This window comes from Falco naumanni, chromosome 5 (assembly GCF_017639655.2).
Source record: "Falco naumanni isolate bFalNau1 chromosome 5, bFalNau1.pat, whole genome shotgun sequence".
NCBI lineage: Eukaryota > Metazoa > Chordata > Aves > Falconiformes > Falconidae > Falco > Falco naumanni.
The window spans coordinates 71,440,004-71,465,510 of NC_054058.1; the positions used below are offsets into that span (position 1 = coordinate 71,440,004).

General features: G+C 44.9%; 1 protein-coding gene across 5 annotated transcripts in view; it reads left to right on the forward strand.

The window, feature by feature from the left end:
• The window catches only part of UBE2H (ubiquitin conjugating enzyme E2 H), a 52,136-nt gene continuing 26,629 nt past the window's right edge, over positions 1–25,507 (forward strand). For 2 of the 5 annotated variants that reach the window (XM_040594938.1, XM_040594941.1), the window contains exon 1: positions 1–102. In XM_040594938.1, the coding sequence (XP_040450872.1) occupies positions 80–102 (23 nt within the window). In that variant the 5' untranslated portion in view covers positions 1–79. Of the gene's footprint in view, positions 103–933; positions 1,240–22,840; positions 22,982–25,507 lie in introns of those variants that run through there. The other 3 variants (XM_040594940.1, XM_040594939.1, XM_040594937.1) reach the window with 3 other exon arrangements.

A 25,507-nucleotide genomic window follows, 5' to 3' on the forward strand; every position in this document is an offset into this window, starting at 1 on the left:
GGCGGCGCTGACAGCCCGCCCGGAGCACCGGGGGCGGCCGCGGCCACCATGTCCTCCCCCCAGCCCGGGCAAGAGGCGGATGGACACCGACGTGGTCAAGCTGTATCCTTCCCGCACTGCCCCCTCCCCCCCTCCCCAACCCTTCCCACCCTCCGCCGGCAGTCCTGGGGGGCGAGCCCACCTCCCGGGCCGGGCCTGCATCGGGCGGGGGGGGCAGGGGGTACCGGGCAGCCCCGTCCGGTGTCGCTCCCCACACCCCCCGGGCGCGGCAGCGCCCCTTTCTGAGGCCAGGCCTAGGCCTCTTCTCAGAGCTGAAGGTTGGCCCTATGGCCGTGCCTTCTCCCCCCGCCCCCCCCCCCCCCCCCCGTTCCCCGATGTGAGGGCCCCCCCCCCCCCCCCCCCCCTTACCGAGGAGGGAGGCCTACTCCTTGCCTCCACTCTTCCTTTATTCCAGGGAGGCTTATCCCCCTCTGTGGTTTGACAGCCACTGGCTGGGGTGCCCTCGGGGTGTCCCTGCAGGTGCCTCCCTCCCTGGTGAAGGCCCCCCCAGCCTGGGTGCCCTGCACCCCTCTTGGCCTGTGGCCCAGCCGCTGGGGGAGGGTGAGGAAGGGGAGAGCAGCTCCGGCAGCCACAGCCCAAAGAAAGGCTTTTGTGGTGTTTAATATTATTTACTCCCCGATTTCAGCCTGTGGTTCACGAACCTTCTGGTGCCGGCTTAGGGATTTAATTTTTTTTTTTGGGGGGGGGCGGAGGGTGGGGGGGCATGGGGACTGGCTCGCGGCAGACCTGTGGCTGGGTGATGGCAGGGTGGGCAAAGGGCTCCAAGGCTGGGGCCTGCAGCCTGTCTCACAAGAGGTCCTGTTTATGTAACGCTCCAGGTTAGGTTAGGCTTTATTATTTCTATTCCCCCCTCCCCCTCCCCCCCCCCCCCCCCCCCCCCCGATATATGTTTATATTCTTTCTCCTTATTTTTATTCTTGGCCCTTCACAGGGTGGTGAATCCTTTTTCTCTGTCTGGAGTGTGGGTGGCATTGAAAAATATCATTGGGAATTGGGTTCTAGGATTGTTTTATTAATAGTTTTTGTTTACAAGGTGGTGGTGTGTGCCGAGAGGGGGTAGAAATGGCAAGAGTGGCTGAAATGTTTTCCAGCTCTGTTGACTGAACGTGCCTGACCTCCCTCAGTAGGACTTGGGGTTTGGTGGCTCTAACTTCGTGATGTCAAAGGGTCGAGATACAGGTCTGATTTGGTTTCCAGAGAGAGATAAACAAACTTACTTGGATTTTGTGTTGGTTTTTTTTTTTGGGGGGGGGGAGGGCACCGCTCTTGTTTGTGGCGTGAGGGTGGCTTATAGAAGGAAACTTCTGTTTGACGTTCAGCCTGCGCATTTCTCTCTATAAAGCTGCTCTTCATATATTTTTCGCCTTGTTTTTAAGCAAATAGGAAATGACTACTGATCGTGCTTGAATCGGAGCTATTTTTATCCAGGGGTTTAAAGTTACACACATGTCATACTCTGCCGAACGCCAATTGCGATCGATGCTTAATCACACCGGGAGGAGGGTCAGGAATTCCAGCTGTTTAGTGTTTGTGTGTGGGGAAATAAAATCTTTCTTGGGGATAGTCTGGAAAGCACTCTGGGCCAGAGAGGGCCTGAGGCCCAACCTGATCCACTGCCGCTTTCCTTTCCCTTTCCCCTCCCCCTGTTCCCCCCTCCCCCTGTCCCCCCCCTTTTTGTTCGGTTCATAGCCAGCATCTCCAGTGATCGCAGCATTTTAGGAGACAAAGAGCAGGTTTATCTGAAGTGGCTTCGCTGGCTCTGTATTTCTAGCGGTGGCTAGGCTGTGTGGTGGTAGGTAGAAAGCCCTGAATATCTGGCATTCCTCCCAATCCTGGGTAGTTTCCGCTCTGCTCTCTTTCTGCCCCCTGACAAAAGAAACCCAAGGCTTTTCCAAAAGCAAAGCTCTTGTTGTTGTCGGTGCAGCCTTCCTGGTGATTTGAGGGGTGAGGGTTAGAGCAGTCAGTCTCCTGCAGACAACAAACTTAGGAAGTTGGATGTGTCAGATGACTCTCCTCACCACTCCTCCCTCCCCAGCCTTTTTTTGTTTGTCTGCCTGACTTGCCTGCCTGCCCGGGGTGAGCGCAGCTCAGTAGGCCCAGGCTCCCGAGACGCTTCCCTGGGGAATCTTCCTCTCTGGAAGCTGATCTGAAATAGGGGTCTGGTTTCAGATGCAAGAGCGAGGAGGGTCTTGGTGGTGACCAGAGGAGAGGGGGCTTGTCTGAAGGAATGTACTTGAAGGCTGCTCCTCCCCACCGCTCGAGGGTTTTGTTGTTGTGTAGGGTTCCCGTTCCTGTTCCCGCCCCCCCCCCCCCCCCCCCCCCCCCCCCTTTTGCTGCCGTTTTCATTACAGTTTCCCTTTTCACCCCCTTTTCATGTCACCGATGGAGAATAATGGTGTGGATTTATGGCCTGCCAAGGGCTACCTTTTTGGGTAGGGAGAGGGTGATGGCCAGAGTGAATAACACTGCTGCCTTCTCCTGCTCTGACAGGTTTAGGAGCTGAGTGGGGTCTTTTTATTATTCCTATTTTCAATCCTAACACGTCCGTGTCCTTTTGTGGATGCTTCTTTGTGATCGGGGAAGGGGAGAGGTTGCTCAGTTCTCTGGGGCTGGAGGGAGGGCAGAGCTCTATGTGTGCGTGTTAATGTGTTGAACTGATGTTTAATAATCGCCTGGACGATTATGTGCTGAAACTCTGAGTCACTCATTGTTTCTCCCCTGATCGTGTTTGTGACGTTGTGAAATGCTGGGGAAGGGCCTGCGGTGGGGAGCCACGCTGTCTTCCTCCCTGCTTGGTGGGGGCTGCTGCCCCCCACTACGCTCACTGAAGTTTCCTGAATGACCTGTGTCCCCACAGAGTGGGGGAGTATTGCCCACACCCCACCTGCGAGCATGGCTTTGCAGGAATGCTCTGTGCTCCCCAGAACACCTCGGGACCCGCTTGCCAGTGGCCTGGAAGCGCAGGGGTATCCCACAGCCCTGCTGGGAAGTGCTGGAGCTCAAGGCTAGGCCTCCCCAGGTAGCCGCCAGCCCAGACACCCCCACTCCAGGGACTGCGGGGTCCCAAAGCGGGGGATCCCATCCCTGGTTCCCACCAGCTTTGGGGCGGGCTGCCGCCCGGGAGCCCATGTTTGCAGGCAAGAGGCCTCGGGCAGAGCTCCCAACTCTGCGGATTGGCTGCTCTGTTACTACCCGGAAACCGGGGCCGGGGCGGAGCGAGCCCGCAGCTGATGGGGTGCCCCAGCCAGCGTGTTTACACCCATGGGGAGACGCACCCGGGCACCCCCAGTCCCCCAGCACCGCAGGGCTGTTTGCCGCTGGCTGCGGCAGCTCCATGCTGGGGTTTTATTGTGCTGCGCCGGGGAGCAATGCGCTCGCTCCAGGGCGAGCTGTTTGCAGCCTCCCCTTGGACAGGAGTTTACTTTGTGCTGATTTATTTTCCTTCTTTTGTGGATAGATGCCCCCTTGCAGTGTTGTAGTCCCCGAGCTCTATTTTTAAGCATCGGAGCTGGAAAAGGGAAGTGTCACCCTGTTTTGTGCATGAAAGGAATTACAGATAGTGCCCAGCTTCATTTGAATCTCCCTGACTGACCAGTTTCCAGAGCTGATCATTTATAAAGTGCGTCGGAGCTACCAGGGAGTGTAACACATGGAGCATCGCACTCCCTTCTAATTTTAGGCTTGTCCTGAGTCAAGGAGAATAAAGGTACAAAGCTCCTTAGTTTACCTGTTGGGTATTTTGTAATCACAAAACTCCCTGTGTTTGCTCCACTGAGATCGGCTGAGGCAAAGGGTAGGACACAGTTTACATTTGGGATAAATTCCTTTTTATGTTCATTATAGGCTTACACTGCACTTATCATCCTACTTGAACACCTTCCAAGAGTTGCGTTGAGCAATAGGATGGTCACGTGGCTTTGTTCTCTTTGGCCCGTCCCCAGGGGAAGAGCATGTGCGCTGGAATGTCTTGTTTTGGTAGGGTTTGGTGGCGTTTTGTTGTGGTGTTTTGTTGTTTGTTTTTTTTAAAGGATAGACATTTCTGGAAACTTTTACAAGTCAGAATGTAAATTTTAAAATGTCACGCTACACTTCTTTCTGCTCTACTTCTGGGGCTCTGTCTTAATGAGGTCTCCAGGGATGAGGGTAATCACATGGTGGTACTTCAAAACGCACAAAGACGTGGCAACGGCTCTGTTTCAGAACTGGGAGAATCCCCCCCCTTCCCCCAAAGCAGTTAGAAATGCTGGCACAGGTTGTGGCTTATAAATAAAATCCAGTTAAACGTGGCTGAGAACATATAGTGGTACCTGCCGTTACGAGAGCTTTAAATCCATGGATTGTTCTGCCAAAACCAAACCAACTAGAGAAAAAAAAATCATCTTTGTTGCCTAAATGACAACTTTCAAGGGTATCATCTTGCTCCTTTTAGAGCTGAATACAGTGTCTTTGCTGGCGGCTGGTTTTTTTTCCCCCGAAAGGACAGGCTCTTGGCTGGAACTGTAAGTTCACTCTTCCATTGTTACCTTGTCAGTTTGATCGCGGAGGCTATTGAAGCTCAGCTTGTCGAACAGACCTGAAAGCACTGTGCACCTGCTTAATCATATAATTGCGATGGTCATTGAGATGAAACTGTAGAATATGAATTCAGTTAAGATGGCTTGGAGCAGAGTGCCTTTTCTAGCTTGATATCCTGGCCCTATTTAAAATAAGAAAAATAAAGCCTTTGTATTGCTCTGCGTTGGGTAATTCTAACTATTTCTCCATCTCATTCCCCAGACTTGGAGCAGCAATTTTGGTATTCTGAATAGTATGGCAGTTGTCTTTAGGATTATGCTTATGGTACCCAGTTCTTAAGACTGAACTGGCATTAGATTACTAAATGCTGATTAAACAAATCATGGAGGCTGTTTCTTTGTAGTAGCAGTTTAAAAAAAAAAAAAGTCCACACAGGATTTCAGTAAAACAAGTGGTTTGCCTTGTAAAATGGTGTCCCTGCTTGCCTTTCGGCTGCTGTGTCTAGAAGGGCGTGCTTGGTATTTCTTCTGTCTTTTCTAGTGAAGCTATACTGTGGTCTAGGCAGGCTTGGATTTGTAGTAGGTGATTGTTTTTAAGTGTCATCACGACTATCTTAGAATCCCAGCAAGCTTTTGGAAACGCGTCTCGCTGAGTGCACTCCCACATGTTCAACATTTCTTAGCAGCAGCAGCCCATAATGTTAGCTTTGAGCACAGCTGTGAATCTTGCAAACCCAGTTAAGGTCCTAATATGTAGGGTTAAGCAGAAGATGCCCCCTGATGAGGCTCTGCATTGTTTCATTTTCCAGGAGAATATTACATTTACTTTTCATGTAAGTACAGCTTGCGTTTTGTCCTGGTTCTGGTTATCACTGTGCACTGGCATTAAAGTTAAGTTCTTTTTCAAAAACCATAAAAAACCAATCTGATTAAAAGCTTGTAAACAAAGCCTTGAGGTTGCTGGACACTTGCTTTGTTGATACCGGAGTGGCAAGCAGGAGGAGCTGCCCCTATGTTATGCTGTTGCTTTCTTCTCGAGCTCATGGAAAGCAGAGGTGTGCTTTTTCAGTGTTTTCTTACTTTATTTTTAGAAGATCGACTAATTGCTCCTTCAAATACGTGCTTAACTGCTGTCTTACCTTGGGCCTGCCTGTTATACCTGGAGTAGGTTGAGCAGGCTGTTAATCTGGAAGCCAAGGGAGTAAATCCTGCAGGGTGCAGGCTGCCGCCTTTGGAGCATTGGGTGTGTGTGGAGCTCGCACCTCACCACTGGATCTCTCTGGTAGAAGGTGGCGGCAGCTTGCTCCTTGGAGGCTCCAGGTTTGCTGCCTCCTTGTGAATACCAGCTGTGAGGGGGAAATGCCTGAGGACACCGGAGTCTGCCCAGGGGCAGAAGTGGTGGTTGGCAATCCTTTGCCCCTGCTAGAGCGGGCTTCCACTTCTCCAGCAGGTTCCTGTCCCTGGAGCTGTGCCCTTCCCTGCTGGAAGTGAAAGCAAAGGAGTGCTGAAATTAAGAGTCCTGGAAGCCTTTTTTTTTTTTTTCTTTTCTTTTTTTTTTTTTTTTCTTCAAACAAGGTAAAGCAGCATTGGGCTGTTAGGAAGGGAAGGGTGCATCTGAAACCACCCCAGCATAGAGAGATTGCTGGTTGCGGTATAACTTAATGTTCTCAGCACCTGTTGATACTTGGTGCCCTTCTTAAACCATGATTTAATTGGAGTCATAACCAGGATAAACACATAACAGGTTGTTGTTAAGGCAGAAAAGTGCCTACAGTTAAAGTGACAGGCTCCTGTATGGAGTGGATTCCCAGCCAAATAGCTGTCCAGTTTACTGTCTGCTTAAATTAGGGGTGATGTGATGCTGAGGGAGAGGTGTCTGAATTTTCTGCTTTGCTCTCCTGCTGTTCTGGACGTTATTCTGGCAGCAAAAATGAGAGATTGCTGAATAACATTTTTTTTTTTAATATTGAATGTGAATTATATATGTGGGTGTGCATATAGGAGTTCAGCATTTCATTGTGTGTCTTATTGTGTGCATTCAGCTTCCCTCCTTTCACTCCCTCCATTTCCCTGTGGATTTTGTCCATGTATTTCTGGAATAATGAACATAGAGCGTTGCTCTTTGTTTTTCTTCACCAAAATAGAGCTCGCGTGACTGAAGAATCATACGACCTTGCCATTTCTGGTTTCTACTAGGTCATGCAGCCTGTGTGCCAGTGCCTGTCGATTCTAGCACGGAGTTTGCAGATGAACTGCCCTCGCCATTAGAAAACGCCCCTTGTGATGGATCTTATACCACATCTCAGGGAAATGGTTTGAGTTAGTTTTATTGCTGGCAGAACCATGCAGTTCTCTCTCTCTCTTTTTTTAAAAAATTGTTAGCCCCCTCCCCCAACTAATTATTTTATTCCTTTTTTCTACCTTCTTTGGATGTTCAGGAATGTTTGTTCCTTGATGCTGAAACACTTGAATACTGGTCAGCTGTTGCAGAGAAGTACTAGCACTCACCTACTCATGACTAAGGCAACCTCTTCTTTGCCTTTGCCAGGCTTTTCGTTCCTGTCCCCACTCAATCTCTTTGGCCTTATGACCGCTCACCTCTTTAATGCTCTTTCCTCATCTTTGGTCTCCATCTTCTTCCAGTTCCTCAGCCTCTCTGATAATTGTGTGATATTGAGGGTGGATTTAGTCTCATGGAAAAAGGTGATTTAAGTGATTTTACTGCCTCTTTGGCTTGTGTAGCCGTTAATGATTCTCTGCAAACTGGGGCTAGTACTGCATTCAGGACTAAGATACTTTATTATTTTTGGTTGGTGTTGCGGCTTCCAAGAGCTGTCCTTTAGTCTTAAATCATTTGACTTATTCCCTGGAGCAAAGTTATTCAGCCTTCCAAGAGAAGTCAGATCACTCACAGGCCATTTTCTTGGCATTGGGTGCTTCACATTGGGTAGAGGGGTGGATCTGCATGTATTGTTTTTAAACTGAGGTGGTGGTGGTCTGTCAACTCTAATCCCATTTAAACTGTGAATTACTGAACATGCCTGTAATATTCTGCCTGATATACAGACAGGAAAGCACAGGAGGTGATGTAGACTTCCAGATATGAGTGACTCAGTATGAAGAAGGGGTAGCTATTTTTGATCATTTTCAGAGGGTCAAATGCTGCTTTCCAGAAATGATTGCATTTCACTTGTGCGTGCTTTCCTTGGACTAAATGCTAGAAGAAAGAAGCATAGAGTATTTTCTTTGAGATTGTACAAATAGAGTGTCTGGATGGATTATTCTGAAATGTCTTGCACTATCTAGCTGTAGCTGGCTTTAATTTTTTTTTGTGATACTCCCTTAAAAATTCATGTTTTAAATTTGTGTTAATGTTTTTGTTAGGAAAAGTCTGCATTTATGACAGTTGCTGCCCTTCAGGGGAGCTTAACCCTGGAAGCATTTGTCACCCCCTGTGAAAGGTTGAGTTTAAAAGCTGACAGTTGATTGTTAGATAAATTTTGCATTATTTCCAAATTCCAGTGGGCTTTTCACCTGGCCTTGAGCGTGCTCTCCTGCGAAAGCAGTGGTGGAGGATTTAGCATGTAAATTATAGATGTGCAAATCATTGCTGCTTTCCTGACTGCCTGGGTACTCTCCGTGTAACAGCTGATTGTTTCTAGTCAGTAGTCTGTGGACCTTTTATAATGACTTTGTTGGGACAGACTATATGTGAATGGAGGTGAATAAGAGGGGATGAGGTAGTGGTATGCATAATGAATGAATGGTATTGAGAGAATGAATAGTGTCCAGTCTGCCTGCTCCCAGCCCCTGAGCAAGGTAAGACATCGAAAGGTAAGCTTAAGCATGTTTGCACGGGAGAGAGAGACTCTGGCAGGCAATAAAGTCTAAGTTTTTGACTAAAACCAGGCAGGGTTTGGGATAGGATCTGGTAATATGCAGTTACCAAGCATACCCCTTGAAAAAGTTAAAACTTGGTGTGTGGTACTAGAGCAGGCCTGTGTGTCCCTGACTAACCTCTGGCATGGCAGGTTAATAGATGCCAAGTTGAAAAGATTGATAAATTACCAACTTAAGCACTTTGGCATTTCTTGGTGGCCTGTGTCGCTTTGTCTTGACGGTGGCAGGATCAGGCATGCTCTGGAGCTGTGCAGGCACGAATGTCCGATGAGACGCCTGTTATTTTGCAGCAGAAAAGCTGGATGAGAGCATAAGGCCAGGTTGTCTGCTGAGGTCTGACCAGAGGTTGAAAATCATTTTGCTCTTAAAAAGTGTTTCTAAGTTGTAATGGTAAACGGTATTTTAAAACTGTTCTATGAAGCTATTCAATCACCAGTGTGGACGTGGTTGAAGAGTTAAGACTCATCTTGCTTTTAGGGGCAAATGAAGCTGCTCCTTTAAGTCATGCTCAGTCAAGTCTGAAAGGTTTAAAGCCAGATTTTTTAACTTTTTTTTTTATTATTTATTTTTTCCCAAAGAACCAGGTTTGGCTTTTAAACCCATTTGGGGTGGGGAGCTGTTGGCTTTTTAAAACACAGTATCAGCCATGGGAGGTCTGCACTGGAAGGAACCTGGTGCTTTTGAAACCTGGAGGAACAGAACATGGCATGGAGTTGGTGATAGATGAAGTCCAAAACTTGCTTTTGTGTCCTTGCTGTTCCCAATCTGTTTTGTTTGGGGAAAGTCCTCCACCACCACCCCCAGCCCCTGTTTTTTTCTTCTTTGTTTTTAGGAGTGGGGAGAGGTTTCTCCCTGGTGATACATTCAATGAAAGCTGCTTCGTTAGGGGAAGCTGGTGGAAGCTAATGCTCTGTTAAACTCTCATTTCTGCTGAAGGCAAATGAAACCAGTTATGTTTTTCTTCTGTCTAATACCATTAATTCAAACTCACTGACCTTCTCTCTCAAATCTTCAAAGCCAACACAGCTGAATATGAATGCATGCGGAGTGCTGGTTTCCTGTAGCAGCAAAGCAAGTTTTAAACCTTGCAATAACTGGACTGCTTTCATACTGACCTCATGTTTTGCATGAGATGTGTCCGTATCAATGGTACTGGGGGGCAGTCCTCCACAGCGGTGCATTGCAATACTATTGAAAGTATCTACTTTGTGCTTGGCTGTGGTGGTTGCAGTTCACTTGGACAAGAATGACATGTGGACTGATTTCCGGAAAAAATTTGGTGATGGCCTTGCTTTGTAATCCTTTAATTTGTATGACAGGATTGTAAAGTAAACAAGGATGAAATAAAGAAACAATCCTTCTAGGAGTGAAGCACTTACCCTGGAAATGTCAAATCTAACTGTGATGTGACTCAGCATGGTTATACTAACTTACTCCTTGGTGCTACCGAAGGCACCTCCTACTTTTTTTTTTTTTTTTTTTTTTTTCTTTTAAGGCTTTCAACCTGTCACTGTGTCAGTTGTGAAATGAGGGGAGCATTGAAAATAAGGATGCTAAATGATCAGTGTTTGTTTAACAGGCCTGGCATCACAGGTAACTTAATACTCCTGGCCTAGAGGAGGAATCCATACACAGTTATTGGGGTAAGCTTAGATCCCAAGAGGAGAATGTAGCTTTGAGAGACTGGGGGGCGGGGGAACGAGGACGCTTGGTTGAAAAGTTGAGATGTCAGAAATCAGATCCTTGTAACTTAGTACTGGAGTCTGCGTTCCTTGAAAGGGAAGGTATGCAAGGAGGTGTTAACTCACCCTTCTCGTGGCTGATAGGAGTGACTGCACGCTGCAAGTGAGCTTACGGCTAGTGCTGCTTCATATTTTTTTAAAACTTGTGGCCACGATAATGAACTCTTATCCAAGGTCTTGTATTTAAACAGATTCTGGCATGCTTGCGACTGCTGAGAAAGTTATGTTAGTCATAATCCAGGTCTTGGCTTTTTTTATTACTTCTTGGTTTCTGCCATGTTTTCTTTTGTTTGATGTTGGCAGTGTGACCAGAAGGTTGCTACGAACAGGTAAGTTTAAATACTTGCCTTGTTTGGATCAAGGAGTAGATTTTGCCAGTAAATAGCCATGCTCCGCTAACTTTGCAGAATGCAAGAGCAGTGCATTTTACACATGGAGAAGAGTCACAGCATTAGCAACTGGGGTGGGAGAGGGGATGTCAAAACACTAGTTGTGGTTAAGTCAAGACCAAAGAAATATACCTCCACAGTTTCAGCAAATCACTTAAACTGTGAACCCTGTTTTAGTTATTGGTCAGTACTTGAATTTACCCAGCATAATACCGAGACTTGTATCTTGCCAAATGAAACAATAAATATTAATAGAATTTGAAATTATTAGTAATAATGTACTCATAATGTTAAGCCCTTGCATCCATGAGGAGGCACTATTTTGCATTTAAAAGCATGTCATGATTGTGCATATGCTTTGAAAGAAGTAGAAAAATTTGCTGACCCACTGAAATGAACTTGGCGTTCGGTCCTGCAAAGCTTATTGACCACTGGACAAGTAAACTATCTGCTCATCCTCTGTTGTTAAACTTAGTTTTAAGATTTAGAGTATAGATTGTTTAGGAGAGGGGTGTGTTTGATTCTCGGCATGCATTAAAGTTAGAGGATGAGATTCTTGCATTAGGATTTGGAGCAATCAAAGGCCAATGTGGGAGCTCCTCTCCCTGAGCTGCTTTGCATCAGTTCCTGTGGACATGTGTTGATTTGTGCAGATCCTCAGGTGCCGTCCCTTGCCTCACCTTTACAGTGACTTCTGCTTGCTGAAAAACTGTCTCTTCATGCTGACCTGCTGTATCTTTTTTTTAAATGTCAGTTCTCTGGAAAAAGAAAAAAAATCTTCCATCACTTCAGTGCAATGCATCAGAAAAAGTTCAGGGTTAAGCAAAGATTTGCCTGTTCAGTCATAGCAAGAAATGTGCTTTGTGGGGTTATTGTCTGCGTAGGGATTCTAGGGAAAGAGATTTGAGGCTGTCATGCAAAGTTGCCTTGAGAGAGTCCAGGTGCTGCTGGCACCTCTTCTCAATGTGCACGTGGCTTTGGGGCCTTACAAACTGTTTTCCTCCATTAGTTTTTCTCTGGAGTTGGTTGCATAAATGGGGATCATGTATGAGAACAGCTTGTGTTAAAACTGACTGGTTTGAGCCTGAACCAGCATTGCTGTCTTGTTAGAGCCAAAAGTTTTAGTCCTCTGGCTGATGAATATTGCATTTGATGTAGTTTCTTCTTTTTGAACTTCAGTTTGTCTGTTTGCCGGGGATTCCTGCGCTCTGTGGCAGGGGCGCAATAGGATTCTTCAGGGTCAGGAGTTGCATTAGTGTTGTTTTGTGTTTGGTGGGTTTTGGTTTTTGTTGTTAATTCAGCTCAGTAGCAAGTGAGTCCTTAAATTGTCCTCTGTGCCTCTTGGTGGCTTCCAAAGTCACAGGTATCTTTGCTGCTACCTGAAGTTCAGTGTAATTAGGACACTTCAGGATATTCTGTGTGCAGCTGCCTCTTGCCAGTTTTCTTCAGTCTTGGAAGGCACAAGAAGCAAGTCTTAAGATAGGTGAACTTCATAATCCTCTAGGTTTTATTTCAGATAGCAGTGGGGGATCTGTTGCTGAGCACCCAGGAAGAGGCTGCACAGGCAGGTGTATGGTGCTATGATGCTGAAAGCTTTTGCTCTTCTTTACAAGGTGCTTCAAATGGCAGCAAAACTCATTAAAGGATAGAGGGTCCCGAGCTGGCAGGTTTTATATACTTCTGCAAATAAGTCTGTATTATCAGTGATATTAGTTTTCTCTTGCTAGTTTTCCTTAATACAAAAAAAAATGTGGTCAAGAGCATGTAAAATACCTGGAGGGAGAATGTTCCCCTAATTCTTGCAAGATACAGGATGGATCAGAAGCTGAAGCTGCTTGTGTCAATCAACCATTGTATAGAGGTGTGAACTGATAACTACTTTTCATCATTCCCTTCTCATGAAGTCACCCAAAAGGCATCAGGACTTTGTAGCGTCAGGTTCTTGTCTTAGGAACTGAATGGAGCTGACCAGGCTACCACATGCGTCACAGAAACCCACATCAACTGTTTTTTAGGTCATTACCAGACTGGACTAAATTTAGCATATGAGCCAGAAGTGTGAGGCTTTGTATTCAATCTCCTGCCTAGTCCCTATTTCTGAGATGTCTGTTTGGGCTGTGCCCTATTATCAGTCATACATGTGCTGAAGATGAGGGGTGAAATCCCTGGCTGCTTTTTTTTTTAATCACACAGAGCAGGAACAACACTGAGGCTTGTTTGCAAAGTTCCTGAATAATACTGTATGAAGTAGAGACGGAGTTGTAGGCAAAGGCACAGGTAGTTTGCTGAATTAGTAATAGGACATGGAGCTTTCCCACCTTGTGGGTGATGGGCTTGAGTCCTGACTAGGGTTCGCAGTGGCTCTAGGTGACCAAGAGAACTGTCTGGTTTTTGGTTGCCTGTGTATCAGTTGGCTGCCTCTGTAGCCCAAAAGCTGTGGATTGCTGAACTCTGGTTACTGCTGGAGATCTGCACAGTTTTGGGGGTAGGAATAACTCATGCTCAGAGTGAAGGGGGAAGCACTTTTCTCACCAACCTTAAAAGACATCTCAAGTAGGGAACATTCCCACCCCCTTTCTTTTGAGCCCCACACTTCTAAAATTGTCAAGTTGGTAGAGATGAGTAAAGGGGGGTGAGGGGGTGGGGAAATAAGTCACTCTGACAGTACAACAGAAAATTTCAAGGCTACTGAAAACAGTGCGCTGGTTCTACGGTTCCAAGCTCTTAACTTCCTTGGTTGTTTCAGGATTCTGTTTATTTGCAGCAGCACACTGGTTAATTGGGGGTTTGCTGTGGATTAGTAATACTGTCATCTAAAATGGCTTAAAGTGTGTCAAGTCTGCTTAATTCTGATTTATTAAAGAAGGCTGTGATAAATGTGTGTCTTTGAAACCCTTGCTGGGTCTGCTGGAGGTCACCTGTAATTCAGAGCATCTGGTGGAGGTCAGCGCTAGGCTTTTTGTTCTGTAGTGGAGGAAGCTTTGGGGTTTTTTTTCAGTTCACCTCTGAAGGAGGAGATACTTCAAACTCAGTGACAAAATCCCACTTTTCAGGCAGCTGCACTCACTAACGACTGAACTGTGTTAATTAGTTTTTAGTGCAGTTGTAGTAGTGTTCCTTTGTCCCTTCTATAATGGTAATCCAAACAGATGATGTCAAGGAATCTTCTGTTTCAGCTGAATTTAACTAATTAGAAGAAAGCACTGCTTTCACTCTCCAAAGCTCAATAACACAGTCTAAAAGCTGGGAATAGCAGTGGTCTAACAATAGGATTTATATTGATAGTATGGCTTGTGTTATGGTGATGTATGCAAAGCTCGATTACAAAGTTCAGTTTTAAATTCGCTGGTGTTTTTTTTATTTTTGATCCACATAAAAAACTTCAGTTATTGTTATTCCTGCAGGAAACCTTGAGGCAAGTGTTCTTCCTGCAGCTATCAGAAATATGTGGACATAAATTGGGATGGCTAATTTGTAAAACTCCCCTGGGCTCTGCCTTCAGATAACTGATGTGCCTCTCATTAGGGAGTTGAGAGGGAAGGGGGATAATTAAGCCTGAGCAGATGTGCTAGAACAAGCTCTTGGATCAGAAGCAAAAGGGCTGGGTGACGAGGAGCTCCTGACTCCAGCAGGTACGAACTTGCTCTTGTGTCCTGGTCCCCCTCTCCAAGCGGATTTGGTGCTCCTGCTGGGTAGGAAGCTTTGCTTTGAAGAGCTTGAAAATGTCCAGCTGTGAGAGCACCTTCCAAACCCTTCCAGGGAAATTTCCCAGTCTCCCTCCAGCTGTATGGCTCACAGGTTTTTTTCAGAGGAAACTGCCTGGCCACAGCAATGAGGACTGTGTGATCCTGTGTTTTAATAACACCCTCTGCTGTTCTGCTGGTCATGTTATTAAAAAAACCTGCCTTTTTCCCTTCCTCCAATTGTGGCGGTGTCACTTGTGCTAGAGCGGCTTTAATGAACCCCTGCTTTCCTGCAAGATGTTGAATTTGGAGACTTCACTTAGCTGGAGAACACCACGGTGCTTGAGAAGTAGCCTGGACAACTTGCTTTTGCTTCTGGTGCAGCTGCTGAACAAAGCTCTAGTCTTCAAAGCCTGGAAACTGTTTTAAAAAGAAAAAAAAAAAAAGGTATTTGACATGACTGAATGTAGCGTGGCGAGTGTCCCAGGGTGAAGGCACCCTTCATTCTGGGCATCGGTGCCACCCCGGCTCTGCCTTGCTGCGGTTTTGTTGATGGCTGGCGAGCTCAGGCCTGCTGGTGCATTCACATCTACAAACAAAGCCCCAAACACTTTGTTAGGCTCCGTCCTTGGCAGCCTTCTGCTGCGTCCCTAAAGCGTGCCTTTCCGTTGCACAAGGAAGCTCGTGTGGGGATCATTGTTAGTCTCCAGTATGGCTCTTTCATATCTTCCTCTTGAACACAATGTATCTTTATACCTTGGACTTCAGGAAAATCCTGTGCAGTTAATCCTTTGGGAAAGGCGAAAAACGCCTAGGAAACACTTGAGACTTTTAAAAAATACTTGTTCCAGGCAAGTATTTAACTTCTTGGTGCAAAAGCCAATGGTAGGAGCTAGATGCAAGAGGAATAGCTGAGACTAATGGAAGCACCAGCCTTATTTCTTAAATTTCCAAGGCTGATAAAGAAGCGAACTTTTTACAAATGGTTTGGTGATTAACTGACAGAACTGTGCCATGTTTGCAGTTAAGAGCGGCTTGATGGAGGGGAAATAGCATGTATCAATCCTCTGCTTAATCTTGGAAACCTGTCTATCAGTATTTTCTCAAGACCAATACATACAGTGTAAGCCAACTGGACTGGGAGTAGGTAGAAAGCAGAGTGATAGGTCTGTCTTTATAAACTAAACCTTTAAATACAGATGGCCAAATGAACTGAATAAAAAAAAGAAGGCAAAACCACTTGTTCTATGTATCTGGTCTGTTTATAGCCAGAACTGGGATGCTGGATCTGTTTATGGAATCTGTTGAGGAAGCACTGAATAGGCTACAGTGTCCCATTGCTCTCTTTACATAGTAAGAATAAAGGGGATAATTGATTTAATAGCCATGACAATGGCATATTGGGTTGTTGTAGGCATTTGTGTGCAAAACTGTAGCATGCAGGTAGCTCCTTCACTTTTTAGTTTAACAAAACTGAACTGCGGTTTCCTGGTGTATGGGACTATTTGGTGTTTTCCCTTTATACTGCAGGTGACCTAGAAAGGAGGAAAACAGTGTCTGTAAGCTTCAGCTGCTGTGTGTAACCAAGGTCTGAAAGGTGCTTGTTCCTAAATCACTTCCCCCCTCCCCTGCTTTGGTTTGAGAGAAGACAGTGTATGGTCTGTGTTGGAAACTGTGGTTGTGGCTGTTGTAACTTCACTGGTTCTGTGATTCAGATACAGAATAAAGTCGTCTCTCGCTCTGCACTTCAGATCGTTTGTGTTAAAATACCCAACAACATCATGTATAAAACGCTGTCTGAGGTGTTCCTTTAAAACATTGTTCCTGACATGCCTTTTAACAAAACCGAGGAGGAGAGGAGCAAATCTGATTCCTCCAGAAGTTCTGGCAGGCTCTGTCAGGACTCCTTGCTGTAGCACAGAGAAGAGGACAAATCCAATCCTCATGGTTTTAAAAGCAATCTATAAAAGGCATAGTGGCCTTGGGTTTCCCATCACTGCCCTTATGAGGTTTAGATACTACATCAACAGACTTGTTAATGACCACATTTTGTTGATGGACATAGCAGTGTAAGCCCCTTCGCATAGGCAAGAGGTTGACAGCCCCAGGGGTGATGTTCACCCTGATAATTTTCTTCCACCTACTAGTCACCCAGTCAGTGTGTTGTCTGCTGAACCTGAGAATCAGCAGAAGCAGAATTTAACTTGTTCTTGAAAAAATGTGTTTTTTATAACGTGGTTTGAAAGGAACAGAAATCCACAGGTGCCTCAGGGCATGATCCACCCTGAAACGAGCACCTGTATCTGGTAGAGCATTGTGTGTTACTTCAAATTGGGCTGTTACAGGTGGTGGGAAGTCTGAATTGAAGCCACACAATGACTATTCCCCTGTATTACTTCAGGTCAAGGGAATTGTACTAATCTCTAGCTTAATTTCCGAGTTTAGTTTGCTTTTATTTCCTACATCCATGCTATAGAAATACCAGTGGTTTCTGAGATTTGTTTTAAAGCTCATTTCTCTGAGGACTGGGAGATAACAGCCCTTCTCCAGGAAGGCTCTGAAGTGCTAAAACTTCTGGCTCAAGTAGCAAAATATTCTGTAACAAACAAATGTCAGTTGTGCCCTGTTCTTCAGAGGGAGAAGATGTCTTTGAGAGACCTCATTGCTGTTCTCATTGGTACAGAAAACACCCAGATGGGTGGCAGTTTACTACTAGGGTTTTTTTATATTAAGCATGTAAGCTGAGGACATTAATTGTTGTTGAATGCTTAAAGTTGAAGAAGCTTCAAGAGGACCAGAGCTTCTTAATTTTCACTGGCACTGTCCACGTCAATGCTTGCTCTAGGCTGAGTCTTATTTACAGTTTAAGCACAGCTTGCTCTAGCTGGCATTTCAAATAGTTGTTGCTGTCTCAATTCTGAAGACTGTGGTTTAACAAAATCCTTTAAAAAAAGCCCAGTACAGGTGTCGCCTCAGTAAGCAAGAAATACCTCACAGAGTATTTCCATGTACTCTTGCATCTGCTGGTGTGGGGTTGGAAGGAACTATGCTGGAGATGGCTCAGTACCCTTGGTGTAAGAGGTGCTTATGGAGCAGCTGTCTTTTGTTTCTGTTCTGATATTTCAGATCCTCTGCTCCATTAGGTTGATAGCAAAGGTCAGCAAAGCAAGCCTCTTCCATAGATCAAATTTTAAAGCAAGTGGAGGCAGTACATTTAAGTAGGTGCCCCACAGCTATCTTCCCAGTCACATTGCCAAACCCTTCTGTACTTGTTAAAAAGGCAGCCCATGCAACTAACTATCTTGCTCCCATTGCATATGCTTATCACATGGACCAGCTCTTGGTGTGTTGCCAGGGTTTTTGCACTAAACCAGCATTTCCTGGTGAGTTTCACCTCTGTGGTGCCTGTACATGGGAGAAAAAAAAAAAAAAAAAAAGTCCCGCTGAATTATGTTCCTGGCAGGCCATGGAGAGCCATCGTGATAATGGAGTGGGATCCTACACAGAACTTTAAATGTGTCCTGTCCTCCCCCTCCATGTTTTAATGGTTTAAGGTTGAGTGAGTTTGTGCCAAGAGAGGACTTCAGGATTTTTGTTGAAGAGACATCCCTGTGTGAAGTGTTTATTAAAACAATTCTCAGGATTCCCATTATTTAACACTTTCTCAATTCAGTGTTATAATGTAGCTTAAGCCAATGCAGTGTATCAGCATCCCCTCAGTGAGTCTCTGTGGCCCAATTTGGCATCCCTTGCAGGCAAGAAAAGATCCTGCTAAAGGGGAGCAAAGAGGATGGGGTCTCAGTTCCATAACTGGTAACTGCTCCATGTTAAATTTAAGCATGCATGTTAAAATGAAGCTTATGTTCAACAGAATGCAACTGAATTTAGCAGAATGAAAATACTTGCTTTGACACTTTCTCCTTCCTCCCGTTACATTCTTTATCTGGTTTAAAATTGAGAACTTAAGATACTTCTAGGTGTTTTCCTAAATAAAAACTTTTGCCAGAGCTCAGCTGCTGACCTCCTCTGCATCTGTCTGCTTTGACTACAAACATGTCTTGTCCCAAGGGCTTTACAGCCTGAGGAGTGGTTGGTTGTATGTTCTGGGTTTTATGTTGCAGTTGCTGAGGTGGCTCAACATGCCTGCAGTTTCTAAATGACTGTGTAGGTTTCTTGGAGTGAAAAAACCCCCCACATTTCAGTAAAGTCTACAAGAAACCTAAAACAAAACTTGAGGGGAAAGGCTGCATCTTAAAATAATACATGGTTTTGGGAAGTCTAAATTAGTGGAGCATTCCAACTGCATGAACACATGAAAAACATTTTGCTTTTAACAGACTTGGTACGTTCTTGTAAAACAAGTGGGGCACAGCCCCCAAAACACAGTTAAATCTTAGGCTTGGTGTCAGGTCTAGCATGTGTTTGGGGTCATGCTTTCAATTCTGTGGTTTTACAACCATGGTTTCTCTTTCAGAAGCATTTCAGCACTTCTTGAATCCTCACAAAGAGGAAATCAATTGTACCCAGTGCAGCTGGGAAAAGAAATGATTGTATTTTCTCCTTCTGATATTTCATTTAAAACGCACTTGAAATTTCTCACTTGCTTGAGAAGTTTATTATTCGTACATTAAATACTCCATTCCCACCAGTATGTACAGTCACCATGGTAACAAACTTCTCTTGATGGAAGCTGTAGCAATGCAAATATCGTATCTAGTGGTTTAGCTTAGAGACAGATGTATGGCCATGTAAACTACTACTGCTGTCGTCTTTGATGCTTCTGGATGTGACTCTGGTTTTCCCTGTGACTGACTTGAAATGTTAGTGTAGTGAATTCTGTGGCTTCTGGCTTGGTGGCTGGCTGAAAGCACAAGGTTCCTGGGTACTTCCACCTTGTTCACGCCAGGCGAGCAGCTTGTATTGAACTCTTCCGGGAGGGTCAAGCAGCAGGTCAGAGGAGGCCAGTGCGATCATATCATGAGGATGTTTTCACCTCTCCGGTTATCCCAGAGAAGCCGAAGGCCTTGTGCTCCTGCGTCATGGCTCTGTACATTGTCTTCCTTGCCAGTCCTTTCTGGTAGGATGCCTTCCTCAGCTGTGCAGTTGTCTCCAGCTAGGATCCATTTAAGGAGTTTGCTAACTGACAGTTGCTTATAATTACAGACTAATTGTATTTAAATTCTCATGCATCTTAGCGTGTCCTGTTTTACTGAGGTTCAAAGAAATTGTGCTAGTGGAGGCAACGCTATACTGTGTTATGGTTGCGCACAGGAACATCACTTAAGCTGTACTGATCACAACTTTATTCCAACTCCCCTTCTTCAAGTCTAGTCCTTTCCTTTCACATTTAAAACTCTTGTGTGCCAGCTTCTTCTCACCTTGACTAATACATCTCCCTGCCTTTCTCAAGCAGCACCTCAGCAACCCTTGTGTAGGTTGTGGTTTTAAGTGATTTCAAGCTGTTTCCTTCCAACGTGCTGCTCCTGGGACTGGCCAGCACCACGCATAGCACCAAAACATAGTCATCTTGCAAGTAAAGCTCTGCTGCCATGCAAATCAGAAGGTGTCACCCTGGGCCCATACGTGTTCTCATCCTGAATTGCACTTGGCTAACAATAACAATATGTGTGGGGGCTAATGATAACGAAAAGCGGGGGCCTGATGCTTGTACACGTGGTGTTCTTTCTTGTCTGTAAATGCAAATGAATTGCACAGTAATCAGCACCACAAAACTGGAGTTTAGCTATGGTGCTCGTTACCTGCTGTCAAAATGATGCTGATTGTGTTCCTGTCTAATGTGATTGTGAAGGAGCTTTTGGTGCCACTGCTGCAATCAAATGTTGACCCATCCAGTGCAAGCTTGAGAATGTAGTTTTAAACAAGTTTATTCCAATCTGTTTTCTCTGTGGCAAAAAAACCCAACCCATATGTATTGTCTGCTCTTTTCTTTTTCTAAACAAGCTGAAACTTCTCCAGGGAACAGCACAGAGTTGGGGGGGGGAATGAATTAATTTGTTTCCTGAAGGAAAAGGGCAGTATTACTCAATCCAATGTGGTATGAGATATACGTTGTTGTCTTCTTGTGGTGGTTCCCTTTGCTTCTGGTGAGGGAAGACCAGGTTTGAAGCCTGGAGTGTAGGAAAAATGCTGACTTGAGTTTCTAATTGGCTTATAGCAGGCAACTTGTATGCAAAGTGTCTTCTGGGGAAGGCTGGCTTTTCCTTCTACCTTTTCCTTATTACTCCAGTTTCTTGGCGCAAAGTTTAATGGAGAACGGCCAGATATAAATCATCGAGAGCTCCAAAGAAAGCAAGCCAGACTGGAGGGTTTGCTGGAGCAGCAGGTCCTTCTCCCAGAAACCCTGATCGCACCCGCAAGGTGCCTTTCAGTGCATATGGCTGCACTAGGAAAGTGCCTTTTGATGGATTGCTGGTGACTAGGGTGTTTATCTTGGGCAAATTTGCTGTCCTTGATGTGAAATTGTGAAGGGTGCATGCAGAACAACTTAAGAATCCTCTTGTGTGGTTTTTCATTTCGGTTTGTTAAAATCTGGTAAAGAAGAGGTAAGGTGGGCTTTTTTTAAAGCAAAACTGCATTTCTAACAAGAAAATGCTTGCATGCAGTAAAATAAAAACTCAGCAACCAAGTGCAGGTTGCTGTTCAATTACTCATTTACTGTTCCCTCGCTTCCAGAGCATATTTGGCTGCAATCATAAGTGGCCGTCATCTTGCAACAAGTGAAACCACTTCTGTGTAATGCTGTCCCCAGTTCACTTGTCACAGCAGTAAGGAGGGTCAAGGGATGGGAAAGCTGGTTGTCTTCAGAGCTTTCTATGACTGTCTGCAAGTGACCTGCTGTCCTCCTTCTATTTATGTTGTAGGATTTAAGTGAGTTTTGTGTCTTCCAAAACTGAGATTCCTGGGCAAGCCCAGTTCAGACAAAGGGAGATTGAGATTTGCCCCAGGTATGTGAAGATAAACTGCAGATTGCCCCAGTGGTGTCTTCCCTTTTGGGGGCTGGTACAGACCATGGGGCTGTAGATACAGACACCAGAAACTGTGCAACACAGCATCCTTGCCAAATAGCAAACCTGTTTCTGGTGCTAGAAAACCCCTTTGCTTGAAGCTGGAAACTGTGAGCGGTGCCCTGTGGCAACGAGAATAACTAGCTTGGAGGAAAAGTGATGGATTTGAATAATCTGAATGGGTTTAGCCTGGAGTTCTCAAGAAGTTTGCTACAAACAGGGTGACTAAATTTGCCTCTTGCTGCTCAAAGAAATCACAAGAGCTTTTTTTCCTTTACAATGTTTTTTGCTTCTAAGTGTCCTTTCTTCTGGTGTGCTGCAGAGATAGACACAAAAGCGTAAAGAAAGTTAAATGGAAGTTTTACTTGGGGAAAGTAAGAATACTCCTGATGCTTAAAGCATCAAAGTCCTAGTGTTGGCTGTGGTTTCACGTGCCCAACTGGCACCTCGGGTAACTTGTGTCAAATAAAGGCAGGGAGTTTAGAGCAGGCAAGGCAGCTTATGAAGGCTTGGAGGTAGGGAGGCAGCTGAGCTGAACTTGCCCTTTTGCTGCCCACGCGTCAGTGTAACTGGTAATGCTGCTAAATCATAGGGCTCCTTATAGGTAACTGCAGGTTGTGTAAGTGTTTCTTAGAGTGGAACTTGTTTGTCTTTGTAAGAAAATAAACATGAGTAACGATCGGTCCCAATATTAGAGGCTATTTATGTTGCAAAATTCTGCTTGCAAATACTTAAGAATTCACACCTCTGATGCTTCAAACAAGCAGAGCGGTACTTTCTGTACCACAAGCAGCTGGAGTGGCTGCACATCCATTACGTGTGGTGTAGTGGCACTCACTGCCTGCAAAGCTCTTCATGAAGGAACAAATCAACTGTATTAGTCTCATTTTTAAAACACCCTTTGTCACAAAATATGGCAAGTTATTTTCTCAAAAGATGGGTTCTCAACTGCTTAGGTGGCAGAGCTGGGTGTTTTCTGTTTTTTAAATGTACATAGGTGTGGTCTTAAGTTTTTTTCCCCTCAAATTCAGAGTATCTTCTCTGGTGAGATCCTTTACCTGGAAAGATAGCTGTAGACAAGTCTCTGTAAGTAAGAGAAGACATGACAGAGATCCTTAGAAGGCCATGACTTGCTTTCTGGTAATGACCCCATTGACCTATCTGCAACTTGTATTGATATGTCCATAGATAAATATACAACTTTATTTTTCCCTGGGGCATTCCAGCTCTCTGCTTTGTCTGCCTCTTTGGGGCAGGCTGCTTATGGCCATTTGTGTCACTATGCTTGCAAAAATATTTTCAGTGAAATATTTTTAGCTGGAAAACTGATTTACCCAAGCTTATAACTTATGTTAATTTTAAAGAAACTTAATGAAGGAATTTTTTTTCAGGCTAAATGTTTGCCAGGAAAAAGCCACTCAACCCTGCAAACAGACTAGCCATCTGTTGGCTGTGATGTTCATCTGGGATTTTGGGAGATCTGGGTGCGAAGTCAGATCCTAACAAATTTCTTTTTTATTACTGCAGGGGAGATCCAATCCTACGATGGTGGGTGGCCCCGCACCAGGATGAGGGAATGGGAACTCGACCTTGGAACAGGCAAATCCACAGTGGCCAGTCTATTTCTGACTGATGGCTGGGCAGTCTCTCACTCTCCAGATTTGAAAGGTTTTGTGTGGTTTTTTTGTCCCGACACAGAATAGGCAAAATGCTTTAAATCACTTTTCATTCTGACTGAAGAAACAATTTCCTACAAGCTCAACCCTGAACAATAGAGCCTTGATCTTGATAGGGGGCTGTGGATGTTACTGTAATGCTAATACGTGGCATGGTTGGCCTTTGCGCTTCTGGCACATTTCAGGCACTATATAGGGAGTCTGTAATCAGCTGCAGAAAAATTCCCTTCTGTCTCTCTCCTAGCAACCCCTTCTAAACTGATATTTGAAAATAAGCCTGCTTTCCATATCACCATCTAAATATTTTCAACACTTAACTGTCATTAAAATTCTCTTTAATAGTGTTTGGACTAAGGTAATTTATCTTCAGGTCCTCAGGACTCCCTTCTAGTTTCTGTCATCTTAAGGTAAAGCTTTTGAACTTCTGATCTGTTAGAAACCTGATTTGTGTCCGGATTTTGCTCTTTTCTTTAGACTTTTACACTGGCTATGTTTGACACAAAGTCAAATTAGTATACTGAGATGATAAGGAGATAAAAGCAGCAGGGCCATAAGTCACCTAGACTAGTAGTAGCAAGCTGAGAGTCTTGAAAGGGATTTGGTTATACTTTTGTTAAACATTTTAGTGGATGTGATGTGTTACAGGTCGGTTTTGTAGCTCTGTAATCTTGACCCTCAATAGACACTGTGTAGCCGTGTGCCCTGCTGTGGAAACAAGGCAGACTGCTTGTACCAGTATGAACCACTGGATTGCCACTAGAATTGAGAATTCAAAAGTCTTTGGATTGCCACTAGAATCGAGAATGTTAGAAGTCTTTATCCATTAACTGCTTGTTCTCTTTCTGTAAACCTGAATAATGAAAAGTGTGAGAGAGTGTGGGCATAGAGGAATTCATCTGGACAGAGCAGACTAAAACAAGGTGAGGGGGTTTTGGTCTTCCCCATAAATGCTGACTGCATGTTTGATCTCCTGAGCGCTTACAGGTGTGCTTTCTGCACAGCTTTACGTCAGTAGCTGATGAAAGAGGTGGATGGGAATCCTGGACACAAACGTAGGTACCCTGGGAGAAATGGGACGGGGAGAGCTGCTGTGAACAGTCTGGTCATGCTGATTGTGGAAATCATGCTCCAAATTCTTGATGCTTTTTTCCTGGGGCTTCCTGAAGCTGTACTCAGTTTACTGAAGACCTGGAGCATTTCTCCTTCCAGGGAGCTGCCTGCAGAATCCAGCACCAGGCCCTGTCTAGCTCTGAATGTGGAAGGGGAGGTTCGTTGTGCCCTAGGCACAGCTGGGTTCCTTAAGTCTTGCGGGTCTCCAGACTGGCAACTCTTTTTTTGGATCTGAGACAGCTGATTAATTGATAGCATTGTTTGGAACAGGATTCATTTGGGATTTGGTTGTAAGGTTTTTGCCTTATGGAAAAAATTTGAGCTGAGAAAATAGTTGGGTCTGAGCCTGTGTTCTTTACTCTGAGATACATTGCCATGAGCCATCATGGAGTTTTCTTTGGGAATGTGGTCCAGACTGTCCTCCAAATGTGTCAGGTCTCTTCTGCTCTTCCCCTGTGCGGCTACAGGGCTCCCTGGTAGACTCCCTGAGACTGAGAAGCCTTCGGGTCTGCCTTGGGTTCCCGGTCTTCCTGAAGTCCCAAGCTTATGCAATTAATGTTTCCTTTTCTGAAGACTTCCTGGAGGTGGAAAGATCTCATAGGGTGTAAATGTTCTTTCTGTAATTGCTCCATGCACTTCTGTCGTTAGTGCTCTCAATCATTTTGTTAGTGAGATTTTGAGGTTCCAAATTCCTGGGTTTCTCTACCTTCAGAAAAAACTTGGTGGGAAAGGGAAAGGAAAGCTGGTTCACTCCACTTGTGTTAGAAAGTGAGAGCTCATGTGGAATTCACCTCATGGCCAGGAAAGAGGGCTTCCTCAGCTTCCTCAGTTCTGCTAATGCATTTCTAGAGGTTTCCCCTATGTTGATACAAGGGCTTTCTTGCTGAAATCTGCTGTGTTTTCAGTCTGTCTTCAAACTATGGTATCATGTTAATAAGTGAAGTGGTTGTTCCCAAACTCTGCATCTGCATCCCAGTATGTATCCTTTTCATGAACCTAACTCACTTGGTGGACTTTTTAGGTCCTTGCTATAACAGGAAAAACATTCAAATATGGCACTGTTTACTAATAGTTGTTTTTGAACTTGGGAATGCTAGGACTGAGTCTGACTGCAGAAAGCTCTGCTTTAATTTATGGTTGGTATTAACTTGCTGAGCCAAAGAGCATATAAGCTGCAGCTGCTCAGGAGCTCACTCTGAAGATCAGGCTGGGAGAGCTGTTTTTTATTAAGTGGTACTTGATTTAGTCGTAAGTAAAACCATTTGTATTTAACCTGATCTGCGAAGCTGCTGTAAGTGTTAACATACTTCAGTATTAAAGATTTCACTCGGGGGCATCATAGTACATGGTGGGTTTGTGTAAGAGCCTGTTTCTGAACCTGGACTAGGTTAGACGAGTGCATGCATTT